The sequence below is a fragment of the Salvia splendens genome, chromosome 7 (genome assembly GCF_004379255.2).
Source record: "Salvia splendens isolate huo1 chromosome 7, SspV2, whole genome shotgun sequence".
Lineage (NCBI taxonomy): Eukaryota > Viridiplantae > Streptophyta > Magnoliopsida > Lamiales > Lamiaceae > Salvia > Salvia splendens.
Window position 1 is genome coordinate 12,397,086 of NC_056038.1, and position 22,803 is coordinate 12,419,888.

At 40.5% G+C, this 22,803-nt stretch overlaps 2 protein-coding genes and 1 pseudogene across 4 annotated transcripts; 2 read left to right on the plus strand and 1 right to left on the minus strand.

The window, feature by feature from the left end:
• The first annotated feature begins 7,570 nt into the window (after nt 1–7,570).
• LOC121741317 lies at nt 7,571–13,388 on the plus strand (annotated as a pseudogene).
• A 158-nt stretch (nt 13,389–13,546) lies between these two features.
• Nucleotides 13,547–15,647, minus strand: LOC121741319 (trihelix transcription factor ASIL2-like). The gene is made up of 2 exons (XM_042134039.1): nt 15,318–15,647; nt 13,547–14,868 (listed from the first exon to the last, which is right to left on the minus strand). Exon 2 carries the CDS (start codon nt 14,786–14,788, stop codon nt 13,673–13,675), a length of 1,116 nt encoding a protein of 371 aa, XP_041989973.1. The 5' UTR covers nt 14,789–14,868; nt 15,318–15,647; the 3' UTR covers nt 13,547–13,672.
• A 3,399-nt stretch (nt 15,648–19,046) lies between these two features.
• On the plus strand, nt 19,047–22,761 carry LOC121741947 (MAR-binding filament-like protein 1-1). Of its 3 annotated transcripts, XM_042134931.1 has the most exons (5): nt 19,263–19,398; nt 20,033–20,155; nt 20,241–20,297; nt 20,384–20,521; nt 20,683–22,761. In XM_042134931.1, exons 3-5 carry the CDS (start codon nt 20,295–20,297, stop codon nt 22,531–22,533), a joined length of 1,992 nt encoding a protein of 663 aa, XP_041990865.1. In that variant the 5' UTR covers nt 19,263–19,398; nt 20,033–20,155; nt 20,241–20,294; the 3' UTR covers nt 22,534–22,761. The 3 variants fall into 3 exon arrangements, with proteins under 3 accessions (XP_041990863.1, XP_041990865.1, XP_041990864.1); XM_042134929.1 differs by lacking the exon at nt 20,033–20,155 and having other exon boundaries at nt 19,047–19,398; nt 20,241–20,284; XM_042134930.1 differs by lacking the exon at nt 20,033–20,155 and having other exon boundaries at nt 19,314–19,398.
• Nucleotides 22,762–22,803: the final 42 nt, after the last annotated feature.

Sequence of the window (22,803 nt, forward strand, 5' to 3'; positions counted from 1 at the left end):
ATACCCACAAACTTAAGTTTTTGCTCGTCCCGAGCAAGACCACTACATGCATAAAGGCTCAACAAAGCTAAACTCACAAAGTAATTCCACGTGTTCTCATCACAAATGCTAAACTAAAGAAACGGTAAAAGGGATTATTCTTATTCAGTGTAAATAGAACAAAGGGACTACATGTTTATATAGACTATGTGTAAGCTATGTATTGTAAACCTAATTTACAAATAATTACTCCTCTATCTTTGGCAGAATATACTCTTGAGCTAAGGTCATAGATTAGAGTCTCAAACATATCATTCTTTGCTCGATTTCGTGCCAAACGTTTTCTCCAAAAGAAATAAAGAAAAAAGGAGAGAAGTTTGGATAGCATGAAAGGGCAAAACTCCGTCTTTTCCTTTGAAAACACATAAAGAAGGCAACTTATATGACGTTACCTAAAAATAAGTCTACATAACTGTCAAACTACATTTTGAGTTGAGATTCATAAAACATAGACAGACTCAACATTAATCAATCTATTAAAATCACGCTTAGATTATCTGTATCTATATATTATACTACTACTCAAAGTAAACATCATTTTACCAAGCTTGATTATGATTAATTCTCTAAAAAATTCTAATTATTATCTGAAAATCTGAAAAAAAAAAATTGAAAGACTTACATAGATATTGGAGCACTTATGAGAATTCTGATATAATATTAAGTTTAAATATGACAGCACTTATTCAAGAATAAAATAAAATCTCAAATAAATACATATTTCAATATTGGACCAAATTAAGGGAAAAGCAAAAGAAAAAAGTAAAAGCAAAAGAGAAACACATAGAATGTCCAAACTTTTTCGTTATCTTTGATTTCTTATTCGGCAGCTACACCATCCATCTGAATATTTATTATCCAAAACTTTGCTTATTTTCATGCTGCTTTTTAGGAGAATACATAGAATACGATCATCCAACTTTTGAAAAATTGCACTTCAATATAGGGTTTGAGATTAACCCATGTCACATCTAGTTAAAAGTGTAATTGATTGACTAGGATCGTAATTCTTTTTGAATAGACCAAATCACTATTACGCATAAACATCTAAAGTGGAGATAAATAAACCAAATGTAGTATGCATTCACATTTTGTGTCCCAATTTGATTTATATATATGTTGATTTGTCATAGCAAAACTAATTTTACTATGTCATTCTGCGTTTAAATAGTTACTGGACATATATGCCACATTGATTTTAGTTAATTTTTCTAGAATACTTTGACAATGAGAAATTAACTACTCCTACATACTAAAAGTTTATGTATTTTTTTATCATGTTCAAAGTTGGTGGTAAAATTTTGAAATGGTCTATAATTTATGTATTTTCCGACTATTAGCTTTTTACTCAAGGCAATATAAGATGTGAAGCAATATAAGTACTTAAAAAAAATAAAAGCAAACTAATAGTATGATCGCATATTTTTGTAAAAAAAATACTAATTGAGTATATAAATTTCCTTAGTATGTGAGGAAAATGAAAATTAATACTAATGCATGTGATATTTTATTTGAATAATTAATAGACATCTGTCTATACATATTTATGTGTACAGCTTACATAATGGTTTAATAATAATTCACATCATGTATATTAGTGATAATAATTTATCCCCAGTACCCCTACCCTACCATCTACATTGAGCTCATAATCTCATTGATTCTAATTGAAGAATCGAAATCCATAAAAACCCACATGCTATATCCCTGTGGACCCTATTATATCTAATATTAAAACACAACTAACAAACATGACTACTTAGGTAAGTAGTCATGAAGACTTACCTAAAACGGCAAAAGAGGAAAAGATACTCAATTAATATGTGATTGATACTCAATTATCATCTACATTGAGCTCATAATCTCATTGATTATAATTGAAGAATCGAAATCCATAAAAACCCACATGCTATATCCCTGTGGACCCTATTATATCTAATATTAAAACACAACTAACAAACATGACTACTTAGGTAGGTAGTCATGAAGACTTACCTAAAACGGCAAAGGAGGAAAAGATGCTCAATTGATATGTGATTGATACTCAATTAATATGTAATTGATACACTATTAAATAGCCTAGAATTAGAATATTTACTACCAAAAATACAATTTAAATAGTCCTATAACTAGGCATAAACCGATTGGTATCAATACACAAGCAATTACAATCATCTCAATATTTTTAATATGGTATCACGAGCGGGTAAGGACTAAGAAAAAATTCATCACCGTCCTTAACCTTCCTCAGCCCTTTGTACCTGCAAAATCAGAAAATAACCATGTCAGAATCCGATTCCGACAACAAAATTTTTCAGCACACCGGAACAACTAACCAACAACTGGTGTTACTCCCACCAGAATTAGTAGCACAATTTGCGGAGTTCCTCAAACAGTCCTCATACCCAAAAACCAACAAGATGAAGACTCATCACCCAGAACCCTTGGGCGAAATCACTGTCACATCCAAACTCAATGGCGAAAACTACACTCTCTGGTCCAATCCTTGGGCAAACAATATGTCACATAGATGGAGTTTCAAGTCCTCCCCCACGGTCAGATCCACTCTTCCAACAGTGGCAACAACGCGATCACTACGTGTTTAATTGGTTTATCAACAACATTGAGGCAGACCTTATCAATGAAGTTTCACAATATGCAACTGTGCAAGACCTATAGGAAGGCCTCGCCGTAACGTATGGCAGTGGGACAAGAAGGAATGCCACTCCAAATTTATGACCTACATCGTCAAACCAACGTCGTCAGACAAGAAGGAATGTCACCCGAAGCTCTATGGAACAAGTTCCAGGGACTATGGATCTCGATTGACCGTCGAGAAATAAAGCCAATGGATAAATAGACAGTACAACTATATCAATTCCTCACGGCGTTGGATGATAGGTACGATGCAGTTAAAAAGGAGATAGTCAGAAGAGACCCGTTACCAATGGCATGCGTCACATACGAAATTGTACGTCGCGAATCAAACAATGAGCAGATTCCTCGGTGCCGAAATAGGAAACACGAAGGAAGGCATCGGCTCTGGGCTCGCCATCTCCGACCGATGACACTTCAATCAGCCACCAACCACCACCAATCGGCCCTGGAATCGACGCTCCGGTGAGGATAGGAGCCGACAGACATGCTCACACTGTGTGGGAAAAAAACACACCAAGGAAGGATGCTTCCACATCATTGGGTTCCCCGCTTGGTGGGATGACATGAAGAAGGCAAGGGCGGCGAAAGCCCTAACCAGAAACGGAAGCAGAAACGGGGGTAGCGGACGTGTAGCGCTGGTGGTGACAGACCGGGCTGCCGACGCCGAAATTCCAACGGGTAGCACCGGCGCGACCCAGAACCGTGACATAACTGACGGTGGAGGGCAGACCGGCGACGACACAGCGAGACCTTCGGCGGCTAGGATGGAGGTAAAAAATTGGAATTTATATTCCACTCCTTTCCAGAAATTAAAAAAGGCCCCCTTATGTTTCGTCCCTCTCAATTTGACCCCGAGAAAAAATCCTAAACTAGAAATTGAACCCTATATGATTTCAAATCAGTCCCTCAGTTTATGTGCTCTAGCTGAAATGCCCAAAACTACATCTGAATTCGAAATTGACCCCAATATTCTATGTCACAAAAAATTTGAAGCCCTTGCTATTTCCTCTTTATCCGGAACCCAGAATAAAGACTGTGAATGGATATTTGACTGTGGTGCTACTGATATTATTTCTTATAATGATATTATGTCTTATAAATCTTCTGATTTTACTAATATCACTTTTCCACACAAGAAGTATGTCCAGACAGCAAACAGATTACTATCTGTTACTCATGTCACTAGGGAATTGAAATGTAAACTTCTAGTGGAGCCAAATTTTTGTGTCTTACAGGATATCAGGACGGGGACGACAGTTGGGCGCGGCATTGAACATCGAGGTCTGTACTATGTGGACCAGATGGCCCAACACGGTACTGCGATGCTGACTCACAGACCAACAGAATCACAGGGTTGGCTCTGGCATCCCGGTTAGGACATCCTTCCATAGGATATTTACGCATGTTTTTTCCTAAATTAGCAAGTTCTCAATTTTCTTTCACATGTGATACTTGTTTTTTGGCCAAGAGCCATAGACATTCGTACAAGCTTAATAATTCTCGTATGAACACTACTTTTGCCTTGATACATTCCGACGTTTGGGGTCCTGCGCCCTGTTTCGGGTAGTCATGGGCTTAAATATTTCTTGTTATTTATTGATGATTGCTCTCGTTTGACTTGGGTATATTTTTTAAAATCTAAGTCCGAAGTTTTTGAAAAATTTAATATGTTTATAATCTCGTGCAAACAGAGTATAACAAGAAAATCCAAAACCTTAGATCGGACAACCGGGGGGGGGGGAATTTGTTATCACAAAAATGATACAATTCTTTTCAGAAAGAGGATTAGTTCACCAAACTACTTGTCAAATACACATGAGCAAAACGGGGTAGCCAAACGTAAGAATAGGAAACTCCTGGAAATGACACGTGCACTCTTGGTTGACTCACACATTCCCAAATCTTTTTAGCCCGAAGCTGTAGCCACATCTGCATATCTCCTAAACGTAACAAAATAGAAGAGCGGGAGAAATGATTTTCAGGAATGAGCGACTAATTAGAGTTTAACCCTAATTTTATTTGTGCAATGACCATTATACCCCCGCCTTGTTATTATGAAGTAAATTAGTGATAGGGGAACTAATTTATCCTTTAAATTCAAAAATTACATGTATTAATAATAGCCCTTGATTTTCTTGATCTTGTGGCTATGATTTGTTCTCTAGTTATTTGGTTAAGGGGTGTTTGCCATAGATCACTACCCAACTTTATTATAAATATCGTTGTTAATTTCATTTTATTTTTCCAGCTGTTGAGATTATAGTCGTTTATGTTATGAAAAACAGACACAATAGGCCGCCAAGGCGGTATTATAGTGGTCACTCTTATATTCCCTCATTCTGAAAAAAAATATCTCAGATATCAATATTTTCATTTTTAGATATACTTAAAAATTGTGTCTTAGATGATATACTACAGAAATTATGATACTTTATCATATCTAAATATTACTCCGAAGAAGCAAAAATACATTAGTAGTACTACATTTTTCCATATCGCTGCAGTGTGTATCAATATTTTTGAATTATAAAGCTAGTTAGTTGTGTTGCTCCCATTCATACAGTTCTTGCCAAACTGCTATTGAAACACTTTTCCAAACACATAATGTCGACTCTCTGCATGCTTTTATTATAATTAAAGAAAATTTGTACAAATTGTGGAATAAAGGAAATACTATTGCACGAAAATTAATTCAAAGAGTAGGCCTATGCCCAAAAATGACGATTACAAAACCAAAAGAGTCCAGTCAGCCCAGTCCAGCTAAAGAGCCCAAATGTAAAATGAAGAGAGATCTTTCTAGAATGCGCAACTAGACTAAGAGAACAACTCTTTTTCTTTATTTTCCACAAATAAATTCGAACTGAAAATTCCCCCACATAACCATCTCTCTTAGGCCATCCACAATAGGAATAGCCCAGCAATAGCCCAGCCATAGCCCAGCCACTGCCACATCATCAGCACTAAAAATCCTCCTGCCACATCATCAAAATAAGCAAATAGCCCAGCAATAGCCCAGCCATAGCCCAGCCACATACTATCCACATCATTATTAACAAATATATACAAAATGAAATAATTAAAAATCACACAATATACGGAATTAAATTTACGACACAAAAACGAGAAAATTCACTAATATTAATAAAATATAAAAAGTACATTAATTAAAAAAAATTACATAATTAAAAAAAACTAATGGCGGTCAATCCTCCGTGCCCATAACTCTTCAATTAAATCCTTTTGGAGTCGAATATGAGCCGCCGTTTGGCGCATGTCGGCGTGTGCTTGTAAGAGGCCGGCTTCATCGTGAGGTACCCCACTCCGTACGTTGGGGGCGGCCACGCCGTGGCTTGGACCGGCTTCATTATCGTCGTTGACCCAATTGGTCAGTTCGCCACCTTCATCTTCGACAATCATGTTGTGCATGATAATACATGCGTACATGATATCAGCAATGCATTGGACATCCCACAAACGCGTTGGACCCTTAATTGCCGCCCATCGAGACTGGAGCACACCAAATGCGCGCTCCACGTCCTTGCGCGCCGACTCCTGCCGTGCCGCAAAGTAGGCCTTCTTCGCATCTCCTGGGCATCGGATCGTCTTCACAAAGACGGGCCACCTAGGGTATATCACATCCGCCAAGTAGTAGCCCATATCATGTTGGTTGCCGTTGGCGACAAAACTGATGGCCGGACCGACGCCCTGACACTGCTCGTTGAAAAGTGGCGACGAGTTGAGGACGTTGAGGTCGTTGTTCGAACCAGCTATCCCAAAATACGCGTGCCAAATCCAAAGCCGGTAATCAGCTACGGCCTCCAGGATCATCGTGGGATTCTTTCCCTTGTAGCCGGACGTGTAGAACCCCTTCCAGGCTGCGGGACAGTTCTTCCAGTCCCAATGCATACAATCTATGCTGCCTAACATACCCGGGAACCCATGCTGACTCCCGTGCATCCGCAACAGATCTTGGCAGTCTTCGGGGGTAGGCTTTCGCAGATACTGATCACCGAATACTTCTATCACTCCCAGACAGAAATTCTTCAGACATTGCAAGGCAGTCGTCTCACCGATGTGGAGATACTCGTCCCACATGTCTGCCGCGCCTCCGTAGGCCAACTGCCGGATTGCCGCAGTGCACTTTTGAATAGGTGTGTGGCCGGGTCTGCCAGACGCATCGTGTCTGAAGCGGAAATACAGATATCGAGACTCCAAAGCGTTGACAATACGCATAAACAGGTTCCTGGTCATCCTAAAACGACGCCTGAAAAGGTTGGCGTTGAACCGAGGCTTCTGTGCGAAGTAGTCTTCGTATAGGCGCTGATGTGCAGCTACGTGATCCCGATCAATCACACTGCGGCGTGGACCACTGGGGGAGGTCGAGGTATCGCCGGCTGCAAGGCCCTTTCCATCCATTGGTTTATCGCGTTGGTCGTATAGGCGTCCAACGCCTCGACCATTCGACGTTCGTACTCCTCAGCATCCCCTCCGCTACCACCACTACTATCACCAGCATTACTCATTTTGCGTTGTTGATCTTGAACAGAAATTAAGATAGAGAGAGTACTCGTTAAAACAAGTCGTGCGAATGAAAATGACGAACAAAGCGCGTATATATAGTGTTTCGAAAAAAAAAATTTATTTTTTCGCGCTAGGCGATGCGCTGGGCGATCTGGGCGCTGCAATAGCGCCGAACGGACCGCCCAGCCGACCGCCCAGCGCCACATAACCGCCCAGCGCTGCGCGGTTTCTCTCTCCACTCAGCCGCTGGGCGGCTGCATTAGACCGCCCAGCGAACCGCCTAGCGCCGGCGCTCGGCTGGGCGGTCGCTGGGCGCCTATTGTGGATGGTCTTAAAACCCCCATCTCTCTGCAGTTTCTCGAGCAAATAACTCTAGAGGTTCCTAGCTGCCCCGACCATTCACTGTATTTGGAGACAGTTCCATAATCTCTCTATCGGAGCGCGCTTGATCTGTCTGCAGGTATTGCTACTTTCAAACCTCTGCTGCTAACATTCGTTTTCATCCTTTTTAGATCTGATCGGTTGTTTTTTTCTATTGTTTGGTGTCCTCATTTTGTGCTTAATTTCCTACTTCGATGCGTTGAATCTTTGCCTATTAAATTTTGCTGAATTTGGTCTTCTTTTTCAAGTACTAGCCTGTTTGGGTGGAATTGGAGCTGTTGAAGTATAAAGTAGGTTACTTTTGTTGTTTGTTTTGCGCCCGAGGTGTAATTAGTCGTCCGCGACTAAGAATTTAAGTAGTGTGGTTGAGTGTAATGTGATTTTCTGCGGTAATTTAGCTAGGTCTATGCCTTTGCTTAAACCTCTACAATTATTTTCAATGTGTGTCTAAGTCTGCCGACATGGATACTACTTCAGTACTGTTGTTTTGTAAAATTCGTCTGTCCGAGTGATTGGTGGCTGAATTTGTTTGGATATTTGTGCCGTAGGTTGTGGCCTCATAGTTTGTGGTCAAGTGACCGTGTTACCAATCTTAACCACCAAGCAAACATGAGTGTGGTTGGTTTTGATTTTGGAAACGAGAGCTGTGTTGTTGCTGTTGCAAGGCAAAGAGGTATTGATGTAGTACTTAACGATGAATCAAAGCGGGAAACTCCTTCTCTTGTATTCTTTGGAGACAAACAGCGTTTCCTAGGTACAGCAGGGGCCGCATCAAGTCTGATGAATCCCAAAAATACAATATCTCAAATAAAGAGGCTGATTGGACGCCAGTTTTCTGATCCGGAGCTGCAGCGTGATCTAAAGTCATTGCCTTTCTTGGTGACTGAAGGGCCTGATGGTTATCCCTTAATACATGCTCGGTATTTGGGAGAAAATAAGACGTTTTCGCCTACTCAGGTCAGGTATTGGGAATGCTGTTTTCCAATTTGAAAAGCATTGCAGAAAAGAACTTGAGTGCAACAGCGGTTGTGGATTGTTGCATTGGAATTCCTGCTTATTTCACTGATCTACAGAGGAGGGCTGTGATTGATGCAGCCACCATTGCTGGTTTACACCCTCTTCGTCTTATTCATGAGACTACCGCTACTGCTATGGCTTATGGTATATATAAGACTGATCTACCAGAAAATGAACCAATGAACGTTGCTTTTGTTGATGCGGGGCATGCAAGTTTGCAAGTTTGTATTGCTGCATTCAAGAAAGGTCAGCTAAAAATTTTGGCTCACTCTTTTGATCGGTCACTGGGTGGAAGAGATTTTGATGAAGCTCTTTTCCAGCATTTTGCTGCGAAATTCAAGGATGAATATAAGATTGATGTCTATCAGAATGCAAAGGTTGTCTAAGGCTCCGTGCTGGTTGTGAAAAGTTGAAGAAGGTTCTCAGTGCTAACCCTGAAGCACCTCTGAACATTGAATGCTTGATGGATGATAAAGATGTTAGAGGATTTATTAAGAGAGAGGAGTTTGAACAAATTAGCACCTCAGTTTTGGAGCGTGTGAAGAAGCCGCTGGAGAAGGCTCTAGCAGATGCTGGACTGACTATTCAGAATATACACTCAGTTGAAGTTGTGGGATCAGGCTCTTGAGACCCTGCTATGATTAAGATTTTGACTGAATTCTTTGGGATGGAGCCCAGGCGTACAATGAATGCAAGTGAATGTGTTGCAAAAGGCTGTGCTTTACAATGTGCTATTCTTAGTCCTACATTCAAAGTTTGGGAATTCCAGGTGCATTTTCATTCCTATCTTGGCTTTGTCTATTAATGTATTCACAGTTATAGCTTCTTATTTTTATAACTGCAAGCACTGCATATGGCTCAATATAAAAGTTATTGGTTGGCGTATGAATTACTTGGTTCAAAAGCCTTATCTTCTACTTTCATGTAGTGCTTTGTCGTCAAAACAATATACCTCTGAAACAGTCTCCTATCATAGGCTGTGACAGAAATGCTGAAATATAGTTTTCATGTGCAGGTCAACGAGAGCTTCCCTTTCCCCATTGCTCTGACATGGAAAGCTCCTGCTGGAGATACACAAAATGGAGCAGGTGGTGATAATCTGCAGAGCACCATTGTATTCCCAAAGGGCAACCCAATACCTAGCATGAAAGCTTCGACTTTCTATAGGTCTGAGACTTTCACATTAGATGTACAATATTCTGATGTCAGTGAGTTGCAAGCTCCAGCAAAGATCAGCCATTATACAGTAAGTTTGCGTTGCATATTTGTTTTAATCCGTCAATCAATACCGTGTGTAACCCTGTCACTTACTCAACATCTATTTTCCTTTTGTTTTGACACATTGATTGCAGATTGGGCCTTTTCAGTCGGCAAATGGTGAGAAGGCAAAATTGAAAGTCAAAGTGCGTCTTAATCTTCATGGTGTTGTGTCTGTCGAATCGGCAACGGTAAGCTCTTGGCTCTCACGATAGATTCGCATCCTAATTGCTGAGTAATACTCCAGTTTTTTTTAGGGAACACTCAAAGAGTGAGCTTAATTAAGGTCTTCTCATTATTGGTGCCACTAATGCCAATTTTAAATGCTTATAATAGGATAGCTCTGGTAATGGAAAGTCTTAGTTTTCTTCGTCAGCGTTATAGTTGTAGTTTGTTATCTTGATAGGATAATGAATAATAATTTCTTGCCCTAGCAGATTGTTGGATTGCAACTATCTTACTTAATGTGTGGGGTTACTACGTACATCGTAACTCAAATATGTTTCTCCATGAATGATGCATGTGTAAAATTATATTCTTCCTCATGCTTTAACAGTTGGATTGCTTCCTTATTAGTATTATAGTAATGGAGGTAGAGATACTCCATTCATCCTTGGATGAATATAATGAGACGGACTTTCGGGACCTTTTTGCAATTTGACTTTTGTCAAAAGCTAACATATACACGATGGAAAAACATATGTTAGGTTAATCAGATTTTTTTTGTTTAATGAAGATGGTTTAGTCTATAAACTGCGAGCTATATATGATATGAATCTCATATCGGTTCGACATAAAATTGTGGCTAAACATGGATCTAGACGCCTATGGAAAGGGGCTACCCGAAAGTGTGACCAAATGGGTGCATGCCACATTGCCACTGAAGGTGTGGGCCTAAGGGGCAGCATATGGAGGGTGGGCCTTGTATTTGGGTTTGCCACTCGGCGTTCCAGTTTGAAAGGGGAAGGATAATATAAATCCCACGCCGGTTCCACATGAAAGTGTGAAATGTCTTGTAGGCGGGAGTACCGGTTTTGGTTAAGTTAGGGGTCCTTAGCTTATATGCTTATCAATGTAAGAGAATGACTTAATCTTGTGGGGATTAAACATAGACCCAAAGAACAGGAAAAATTGCAAAAATGTTAGCAATTCTTTTGGTAATAAAGGATATTGTAGCGTTGTGCTAGAATTTATTGGCAGGAGGAGTGAAACATCTATATATCTAGCTTGGCGAGTTGTTTCTTTATGTGTTATATACAATATTATTGGTAAAAATTTACTTTCCTAAAAAACATGACGGCCTCTCTTGAAACAGCTGCTTGAAGAAGAGGAAGTAGAGGTTCCAGTTGTTAAAGAGTCTGACAAAGAGCCAGCTAAGATGGAGACTGATGAACTTCCTGCTGACCCTGCTCCACCAAGTGCTGCTGATGTAAATATGCAGGACTCAACAACTGAAGTTCCTGCAGCTGAAAATGGTGTGCCAGAGTCAGGAGATAAGCCTGTTCAGATGGAAACAGATGTCAAGGTAACTTGCATGCTTATATTGAAATATGTTTTTTTATATGTGTAGATTCCTATAAATTTTTACTTCTATCTTTCTGTAGAGTATTTACCCTACTAATGACTTTGGAATGTCCGTTTCTGGTTCTTTGTCTTGGTGTTTCACTTATCTGCTCTCTAAATCTTACCATTTCTTTACCTTTGTCTTGTTTCTCATGTTCTATTTATTGGGGTTACGTGCAAGTCCAGTAATTATTATCCTATGCGGTATAGAATACTCTCTCTTTTGCAGGCTTCCAAACTAGTAGATTTTCATTCCAGTTGATTTAATGTATGTATAACATGTTCTTAATATTGCAGGGATTATGTTTACAATGTTCCTTGTTCATTTCCTTTTACAGTATGCCTTTTCTTTTGGTGCTTGTATTTGTCTTGGACTACTAGTAATATCACTGTATTAATGCTCATCAGGTGGAGGCTCCGAAAAAGAAGGTTAACAAGAAAACTGTGCCAGTGTCAGAAGTTGTTTTTGGAGCTCTTGCTGCTCCAGATGTGCAAAAAGCCGTGGAGAAGGAATTCGAGATGGCTTTGCAGGATCGTGTCATGGAGGAAACTAAAGACAAGAAGAATGCTGTTGAGTCTTATGTTTATGATATGAGGATTAAAGTACGTACAAGGTCTTGATCTTGTTACTGCGAATCACCTTAAGTATTTATCTGAAATGTTTTTATGTCTCTGCAGCTTCATGATAAGTATCATGATTTTGCTACGGAGTTAGAGCGAGAGCAATTGATTGCTAGACTCCAGGAGGTAGAAGATTGGTTATATGAGGATGGTGAAGATGAAACCAAAGGTGTATATGTTGCCAAGCTGGAGGAGCTCAAGAAGGTAAAAAATGGAAACTCATTACATCACGTTTGTTGTTTTCTTCTTACTTTACCAGATGGTTTGTTAACTAGTTGTCCAAAACCCTGCAGCAAGGTGATCCCATAGAGGAGCGCTACAAGGAGCACACGGAGAGGGGATCTGTGATTGACCAAATTGCTTATTGCATCAATAGTTACAGGGAGGCTGCAATGTCCACTGATCCCAAGTTTGACCATATTGATGTGGCGGAGAAGCAAAAGGTATATATTATTTGCCATATGTGCATCAATATATTATTACAGAATTCTCACTAAATGTTATGAACTGTCAGGTTTTGAATGAATGTGTGGGAGCTGAAGCTTGGTTGAGAGAGAAAAAACAGCAACAAGACTCGCTTCCAAAACATGCCAACCCAGTTTTACTGTCTGCGGACGTGAAGAAAAAGGCTGAAGCCCTTGATAGGTACTTCAAAAATTCCTTAGAACTCCATCCTTTTCTTTCCTAGCAGTTCAAATTCAGACCGTATTGCATTTGCCTTTTCTTGTTAAACATACGCATGCTTGTTGGCATGGTAAATTTTTCGCCTACAAACTGCAAAATTTTGATTTTCCATTGATTGGTAGCCCTAAAATCTTCACAAGCATCTGATAAGACCCAATTTTCTCACAGGTTTTGCCGGCCAATAATGACGAAGCCAAAGCCAGCAAAACCAGAGCCAACCTCTCCAGCTCCATCTCAAGGCAGCGAGTCTCAACCTCAAGGGGCTGGTTCCAGCCCTGGCCAAAACACGGAAGCAGGGGCTGGACAAGAAGTGCCACCAGCCGCTGCAGAGCCCATGGAGAGGGACAAACCCGAGGGTTCTCAAAATGTGTGATGGCAGTTATACCTATATTAAGTTGCAGCTACGACTAGCAGAACCTGGATTTGGGAGTTATGATCATTGTCAAATGTTTGATGATGTCGATCATTTCTCCATATGTTTCGGCAGGTGACCGGTGATGTTTTATTTATAGGTGGTTCTTTATAATCCTGTTTTTGAGAAAGGGTTTATAACAGAACCTAGTGACTGCATTTCATTTTCGATCATTGGAAACGACAATCACCCCAAGATAAGGGTGAGTTCGAATTTCAAATTGTCTTTTTGTGTATGCAGATTTTGCCTTATTTTGAAGAAATTTGAACCTTGTGTTGCGCGTTTTTATTTGGTTGAAGCCAACAAGGTTTAAAAGTGATTATGGATAATGCAAAAACCCCTCTTTTATGTGATCCTTGATATGTGCAAACCAAAGTGAGAGACAAGCAAGTATAACGATGAAGAAGAGATCCACCATATACCTACATAACATAATTAGTTTCACAACCTAAGTTTTATTACACAAACACTGCTGCAACTTGTCCAAATAATAATCAAGAGAGAGACAAGACAAGCACATCAACCACTGATATTCTCAGCGTTGTCTTCATCCTCTTCTTGTCGGATCTTAGCTATCTCGGCATGGCCTCTCTCTAAAATCTCTCTTTTCTGCATCTCCAAATCTCTGTGCAAGTCCATCCTCATCTTCTCTAGCTCTACCATCTGCTGCCTCTTACTATCCTCGATCCTTTCGTATATTTCACTGAATTTCTCGAAAGAATCTGCCAACATCTTGTAGGGAGCTGCACTGCTTCGAATTTTACCAGTCCCCATCGTCTTCTTGGGAGGGAGGCCCTCGGACTCATCTTCCTCGCCCTCGCTTGAGTTTCCCGGGCTGTCCCGCATCTCATCCAATCCATTCGACCGATTCAGATAAACTTTAGGGTTCATGAATACGTACTCCCCCGAGTCGATCCCACATGAAAGACCGCCTTGCTGCACTTGCGATGACGATAGTAGCACATCAATCTTCTTGAAATACACCCATTCACTCCCTGAATCCCCAAACTTCAGCTTCTCTTTTTTGTACTTTTTCTTCAACGTATCCAGACGATTTCGACACTGAGTGTCGGTTCTTTCTATTTTCGATCCCAGTGATACCTTCTCCGCAACTTCTTGCCACTCCTCGCCACGCAGGCTCTTCCTCCCATGCTTGAGAAATCTATCTCCCCAAGTGTCAAGTAAGACCAACGTCTCGTGCTCGGTCCAATCAGTGAGCGGATTGCGCCCCCCGTACGACGGCTTCGGAGCCGATGGAGTGGCAGGAGGAGGAGCCGGCAGTCGAGGGGCAAACTCATAGCTTGAGATCAGATTCTTCAGCTTCCTCTTCTTCGGGTGGCGCTGCTGATCACCATTTCCATCGTCGTTGTTGTCATCTTCATCTTCATCTCCATACTCATAATCATTGTTACTTATCCTTTGAACACCATTACCTCCATCATCATCATCATTGTCGTCATCATCATCCACATCGTTCACTGCCTTCTCATCTTCCTCACCATCATCAGTGTTGTCATCGTCTTCTCCGTACGAATTGCCAATATCTCGAGGATAGCTGGCATTTTCGACAGGGAGTTTTTGTACGTTTGCGGCGTAAGTATTGGAACGGTAAGGAACATCATTTTCATCATCCATCACGCTCAAAACACCAAGTTTAACAACTCTTTATCTTTTAGTATCCAGCAAAAGAAACGCTCAAATTTTCCTCATAAGACCTAAACAGAGACACAAAAATTCAGATAGTTAAAGGAAACAATTAAATAATTTCCAAACACACAAGACTAAAATAAATTATCCTATACAGCCTAAGCATACTCAAGTCCGATCATTATTGCCATTCATCACCAAAACTCATTACACAATCCAGCTAGAGCCCAAGATTTACCTCTAAAAAACTCGAATCACACACAAAATCCTTATGATCATTGCTAAAAAGACAGCACCAAAATGAATTTCCAGATTGGGGACAAAATTATACAACTTTCCCAATTGTAATAAACTCACCTAGTGCAATTAAAAGTGTATAAAGATCGATTTCAAGAGAAGGAAACTAGATACTGTACATAATAATATCCAAGAACAAACACGAATTTCAAGAAATCTACTAAAAATTAAATAAATGATCCCACGAATTGAAATGCCAATTAAATGAAAAAAATCTTACCTGAAAATTGTTTTAATTATGCTGTTGAGGTGCATTCAAGATTCAAGCTTTTGCCCGGTAATGAGAACACAAATAATAAATGAAAAACCAAATTGAGAAATGTTGGGCTATTTAATACGACCGGATTCCAGTTAAATTACATAAGAATTGTTGGGAAGTGAGAAATTTGTCAAGGATTTTGTTGCGTTGGAGAGAGAAAGTGGACAAAGACGCATCTTTTTGGTAGAATCGGCCGAGGACGTATTGTGAAGTGGTCTTTGCTAGTATGCGCCGGGAATGCGCTCGTTATACTTGGCAGGTTCTCACCATTTTGGGCCCAACCATATACGGAGAGGGAGAGGGAGAGGGAGAGGGAGAGAGAGAGAGATTTATATTACTCCTATGAGATAGAATTAGTATTTCCATTTTAGGTACTTCCTCAAAAATATAAATTTTAAAATTTTTCTATTTTAGCACATGGATCCCACCATCCACTGACTCTACTTTCACTATTTTTTTTCTTCATTTCTCTAACTTTACTCATTTTTCTTTTTCTCTATCTTACTTTAACAATTTTTCTCATTTACTTTACCAATTGCATTAAAACCCGTGCCGTTTCAAATGTTTCTATTTTTTTAATATGGAGGGAGTACTATTTGATTTGGATAAGAGTTTTTAAAAGTGTAAAGAAAAATAAATTAAATAATTTAATGGAATATGAGTCTCAATTATATATAATAGTTTTATACTCCCTCCGTCCCACAAGAATATGCATTATTTCATTTTTAGTCCGTCCCATAGGAATATGCACTTTATAATTTTGGAAAGTATTTTCTCTCTAACGAGGTGACACTCATTCTGCACTAACAATATTTTAATTACTTTTTCTCTGCAACTCTCTCTTACTTTACCAATTTCACATTAAAACCCGTGCCGAACCCAAATGCATATTCTTTGGGAACGTGGGGAGTAATAAAATGTGAGATATTCTTACCATTATGATAAAAGTAAAATAGAGCTCTGGGACGAATGAAAATGACAAAATATGACTCTTATTGTAGAATGAATGAACATTTATTAGCATTCAAACTTGTAGATTCTATGATATATTAAGTGTAGAGATGTACTCCCTCCGTCCCACTAAAGATGACTCACTTTCCTTTTTGATTTGTCCCAATCAAGATGACCCATTATTAAAAATGAAAATACATTTATCTCTACTTTATTCCATTTCTCTTACTTTACTCTCTCCACTTAACACACAAAATGAAGTTGCATAAAAACCCGTACCGCCCAAGGAAGGGGTCATCTTCCTTGGGACAGAGGGAATACTTGTTACTCACGAACAGAAGGAATCTACTGACCAAGGTTTGGATATTACTCCTTTCGTCCGTGAATAGGAGTCTCGTTTTTCTATTTTAGTCCGTCCGCAAATAGGAGTCTCGATTCATTTATACTACATATGGCAATAGTCCCCACATTCTACTAACTCATTTCACTCAATTTTTATTTAAAATTAATACACAAATACAAGTGAGACCTATATAAGGGCATCCACAATGGGGCGCCCTAAGGCGCGCCACGTCAGCAGTTTTATCCTCCTACCCCCACACCTGCAATGGGCGCCCTAAGGCGCGCCCTATGCATTTTATTTTATTTGAATATTTAAATAACAAAAAATTGAGAAAAAACTTCATTTCATATATAAAAATTAATACATAAAAATACGCAAACTCAACGACGGCGGTTACGAGCCCACACTTCTTCAATCATGTCGTTCATGAGTTGCGCATGGTCTTGTTGGTTGCGCATTGAGGCCTGTCTAGCTAGAACCTCGTCGAAGCCCGACGGCAATCCTCTAGCGGGGGGCTCGGTCGTCGTGCTGGACGAGCTAGATGCACCGTCATCATTGTTCCACTCGGTGATGCTCCCACCTTCATGCTCGACTATCATGTTGTGCATGATAATGCACGCATACATGACGTCGGCGATGATTTCCTTGAACCAAAGACGAGCCGGCCTCTCACAACGGTCCACCGTGATCGGAGCACACCAAATGCCCGCTCGACATCCTTCCGCGCCGACTCCTGCTTTTGGGCAAATAAAACTCTCTTCTCACCCATTGGGCAGCTGATCGTCTTCAGAAAAACAGGCCACCGTGGGTATATGCCATCGGCCAAGTAGTACCTCCACAACTCCCCTACAAAATCTCTTCAAGCACTCCCGGCCTGTTGTCTCCCCGACGTGGAGGTACACGTCGAAAATGCCCGTCGTGGTGCCGTATGCCAACTGACGGAGTGCAGCCGTGCACTTTTGCAACGGTGTAAGGCCGGGTCTGCCGATGCCGTCTTCCCGATACGTGAAGTATTCATCACGTGACGACAACGTCCGGACAATGTTGAGAAATAGGTAACGCTGCATTCTAAACCGCCGGCGGAAAACAGTCGGTCCCCACCGTGGTTGATCGGTAAAATAGTCTTCAACCAGAAGTTGGTGAGCTGCCGCGTGGTCGCGGCGGACAGACGTCCGACGTCGAATAGGCTTGCGGATCTGCTTCGCCGCCGCCGCCTCCTCGCGCTGCAGTTCGAGTAAGCATGCCGCCATGGCCTCTTCAACGGCTGCATCTAAGGCTGCCGAGGTCTCCGAGTGCGAACTACCCGACTCCGAGGAGCTAGAACTAGTGGTATCATCGTCGTGGTTCATTTTGGTATGTGAGATAGGTAAAAATGTGAGAGAGGAGCGAAACGAGAGAGGCGAGATGTTCGTATGAACAAGTGAAAGAGAAACGAGGTTTAAATAGAAAAAAAATAAAAAACGTGAGGCATCGTCTGCGACCATCGTCCGTCGATCCCGCAATGGGGCGCCCGATGGCGCGGACGATGGCCTATAGTCCGCGCCCGTCGTCCGCCGAGCCCATAATGGCGCGGACGATGGCGCGGACGATGCATCGGGCGTGTGCGTAGGGCGCGGACGATGGCGGGCACACACAACGGGGCGGACGATGGCGCCCGCGGACGATGGCACGCATCGGGCGTGCCATCGGGCGTCCCATTGTGGATGCCCTAACACTAACGTTATTTCACCTAGTTTTCTTAACCTTTCTTAAGACCCATGCCAGAAAGAAATGAGAAAATAAAAAAAATATTTATGGCCTTGAACTAGGATTCAAAGAAGTAGTGAGTTTAAATTCTCAGTAGAAGTTCAAATGAAGAGTAAATAATAATAATAATAATAATAATAATAATAATAATAATAATAATAATAATAATAATAATAATAATAATAAATACTCCCTCCTTCCGTGAAAACTTTGCTACATATTTCCATTTTTGATCATTCCACAAAATTTATCATATTTCACTTTTGATTATTTTTTTAATAGACCTCACATTCCACTAACGCATTCTCACTCACATTTTATTACTATAAAATTAATATCTAAAAGTAGGATTCACGTCCACTAATTTTTTCAACTCACTTTTTATTACATTTCTGATAATCCGTACCTGATGAAAATGTGACAAAATTTAAAGGATCGATGGAGTAATAAATATGATTGGAAACACGGTCGTTTTGAGCTGATTGAAAACATCACCTTCCAAAACTGGAATGATAATGCATAAATGACGTTGGCATACAATTTTATATAAAAAAAAAGTAAAATGACGCATTTTTGACATAGAATAGTAGTAGTACAACTTACCTATGAGGGGCATTTGGGTAATTCCGGAAAGAGCAACATTTTTGAGATGCTATCGAAACAGATAGGAAAATGGAGCAGGACAAACGTACATGAAGTGTTAACACCATCCATTGAAATAACCAGGAAAACAAATCCTAGCTTCGCTACTCAACAATCAACAACTGGCTGATCAAATGGTTTCTTTACTCCCCTATTCTATCTTCTCCAAACCCCTTTCCCCAATTCTGCCAAGAAATGCGCCTTCTCGCCGAAAGAAGACAGCTGCTGTAGCTTGTTTGCAGCAACAAAATCCAAAAGATGAAAACTTGCGCCATCGCAGAGCGATTCTTTACACGGGTTTCGCTGCAATCCCCCTTCTTACTTTGAGGGCCGATTCTGTTCAAGGACTGCCAGCTGCAGGTCACTCACTCTACCATTTTAAAATGTGTTTACTTTTTTATTTTTTACTTTTTTTCCGCTTTATTTTGTGTGCGCCAAATTAAAGCTGTATGTTTAGTGTTTGTATGTTTTTGATGTAGTGATTTGTGTTTAATCTGAATTTGTTATTGGATTGTTTTTAATGTATATCAGCATTCTTGTTGGTGGTATATATGAAGGTGCATTCTAAAAAAAACAACACAGAAAGAAACGAAATTTGGAATGATTTTGAGGTCATCTATGGAAATTAAGTATATTGCTATAATTTGGGTCTTTTTTTATTGGCAAGTGAACAGAAATTTAAAGGCCGCACCACGGTGGACTTGAACCCGAGACCAGTGTCATAGGCATTAACCACTCTATCACTAGGCGTTTCAACTCACACACATTTGGGCATCTTAGTTAGTTTCTTTTGAGATGAATTTCTTTATAAGGTGATGAAGAAGGTTTTTGTTTAGGAATGACATTTGCTAATGTATTATCTGACATTCGAGATGCATCACGTCACGTTACTGTCATTATCATCTTCTTTATGCAATCTTGAGGGGATTACGTTCTTGTTCTATTGTGTTGGTCACTTCCTAAGTTAGATTGCAATTTCTTGGTTAATCTACAGTTTGAAGGTCTGTGTCTACGAGACAAATTTCTGAGGCTTAAGATAGCGCATTACCTAACTTTGTTCTCCTTCACCAAAATCTGCGAAGATGACTATGTCTCCTTCTCATTATATTATATTGAAGTACGATTCTTTAATGGTTAACAAATTTGGAGATATATACTTCTATGAGCTGTTGTCATGACTGACCCTTTTCTGGTTGTTTCAGTTGAATCCGAGTCGAGGAAAGTAGATCAGAATCTAGAAGAAGAGGTCTGGTTTTATGGTGAACACTGTCTACAATGATTCAAGTACTGATTAGCATATCTCTAGTTTCATTTTGTGCTAAGTTGCGCCTCTTGTGCTCTGTAGTCGGGGCAGAAAAAGGCGTCTTCAAGCCCGTTTCTTTCACTTCTGAATGCACTTGGATTTCTGGGGTCAGGTGTCCTTGCTGCTCTCTATGCATCACTACAGAAGGAAAAGGCCGCTGCAGATGCAAACATAGAATCAGTAAGCCTCTCAGGTTCTTGGTTATTGCTTGTATAATCCATGGTCTTTCTCCGGTAGTTTCCCAAATTCCCGTATCATATAGAAATGTGTAGTTCCTTTTGTTGAATGTTAATTTTCATGGTGTTTATTGCTAATTGTTAACTGTTACATTGTGTGCACAGCTTAATGTCAAACTAAAGGAAAAGGCAGCTGCTATCGCTTCTCTGGAGAAGACATTCGAGTCTGAGATATTGAATGAGAAAGAAGCGCGAAAGAAGGCACTCGCTGAAGCAAATGAGGAGAAGCAGTCCTTAGATAATCAGTTGGATGTTGCAAATGGTACAATTAGTGGTCTTGGAAAGGATCTACAAAGAGAAAAGAAGTTGGTTGAAGTGAAGAGATACGAGGCTGAGCGCCTTGAAGCCAGCCTCCGTGAAGCAGGCAACGAGAAAAGAGAACTGCAAGATCAGCTGAAGGAAAAACTCGACTCCCTAGTTGTCTTGGAGGAGAGGATAAACTTGGTCTCTTCAGAGGTCAAGGAGAAGGAAGTCAATCTGACCAATGTTAATTCTAAATTTATCGAAAAAGAAGGAGAGTTGGAACAACTGAGCTCTGTTTATAAGCAAGCTCAAGATCAGATAAGCAGTTTAAATTCAGAGATCCAAAACCTTAAAGACGAGATTGTGGAGAAGGAAAAGGAGCTGGAATTGAAAAACACAGCATTAGATGGTCTGAATGACGATTTATCTTCGTCACGTGCTGAGTTGGACGAGTCTAGGAAAAAGCTCGATGGTCTTCTGAAGGAATACAATGAGTTCAAGTCGTCTTCTGAGAAGAAGGCAGCTCTAGAGGCCGAGCTTCTAAGTGAAAAAGAAGAAGCTCTTCAACAACTCGAGGGCAAGCTGAAGGTTGCTTTGGATGATGTGAGCAATAAAGAAGTGCTGATCTCTGATTTGACAAATGACAAAGAGAGTTTAAAAGAGCGTCTGAACATTGAGCACGAAATCATAAAGAATCTCGAGGAAGAACTCAAAATTGTGCAGGAAACTCTGGAGATATCGAGAGATGAAGCATCTGGCCTAGAAAAGCAGTTGAATGAGTCGAGGCACTTGTTTTCGGAGATTGAGAAGAAGCTCTTCAAAGTTCAGACTGAGTTGAGTGAAACTAGATATTCACTACAGAGGGATGTTGATGAGGCAAAACAAGGTGCTGAAACATTAGCCGGAGAGTTGAAGTCAGCTAGGGAGCTCCTTGCTGAATCAGAGAACAAGCTTCAAACAGTCTCCAATGAGCTGGCCTCCGCAGTGCAAAAATGCGACAGCTTAAATAAAGAACTCGCAGCTGCCAATGAGAAAGCTGAAACTGCGGTTTCTAATCTGAAAGAAGAAAAGAATGTCGTGTCTTCATTGAAAATGGAGTTGAAGGAATTGGAGAGGCAAGCTTCCGAAGAGAATGAAGCACGGAAAAGTCTTGAGAGGGATCTCGAAGCATCTGCTAAATCACTTGATGAGATAAACCAAGAAGCATCACTGCTGTCAAGAGATTTGGAGCTTTCTAATTCTCGGGTTTCAAGCCTTGAGAATGAAAAGGACGCGCTTGTCAAGTCCCTTGACGAGCAAAGGCAGGTGTCTCAAGAGGCTCGAGAGAACATGGAAGACGCCCAAAACCTGGTTGCGAGGCTTGGGAAGGAGAGGGAGAATTTAGAGAGCAGAGGCAAGAAGCTAGAAGAGGAACTAGCTTCTGCCAAGGGAGAGATACTACGGCTAAGGAATGAAATCAGTGTATCAAAAACTCGGGTAAATGATCAAGAACTCGTAGTGGGAAGCACCTCGACTCAGAGAAAAGTAGGCTCATCAGAAACTCCAGTGAAAGATCAAGAAGTCGAAGTGGGAAGCAACTTGAGTGTAAGCAATAACAGCTCATCACAAACTCCAGTGAGTGATCAAGAAGTTGAAGTGACGAGCAAAGCTGCTGCACCCACGAAGAAAAATACTCGGAGGAAGAAAGTGAGCTCAAGGAAAGTAAATTCGTAGTTAACAATATACTTCTAAATTCGCAGGTTTGCTTCGACATTCATCATTATTTGAGATTGGAGGGTTGTGTTTGATCGTGTTAAGCTGCATACTTGGTTGATTTTAGGGAGTGTATGATGATTGATGGGAAGAGAGGATACATAATGATGTTGTTCATTTGTATTATTTGTATGCAAAGAGTAGTCTGGTTATGGTAATTTTGAGGCATGCTGAATATACAGCTCATCATATCCTGCTGATTTCTTGCGACCCTTGACAAATACTGTAAAA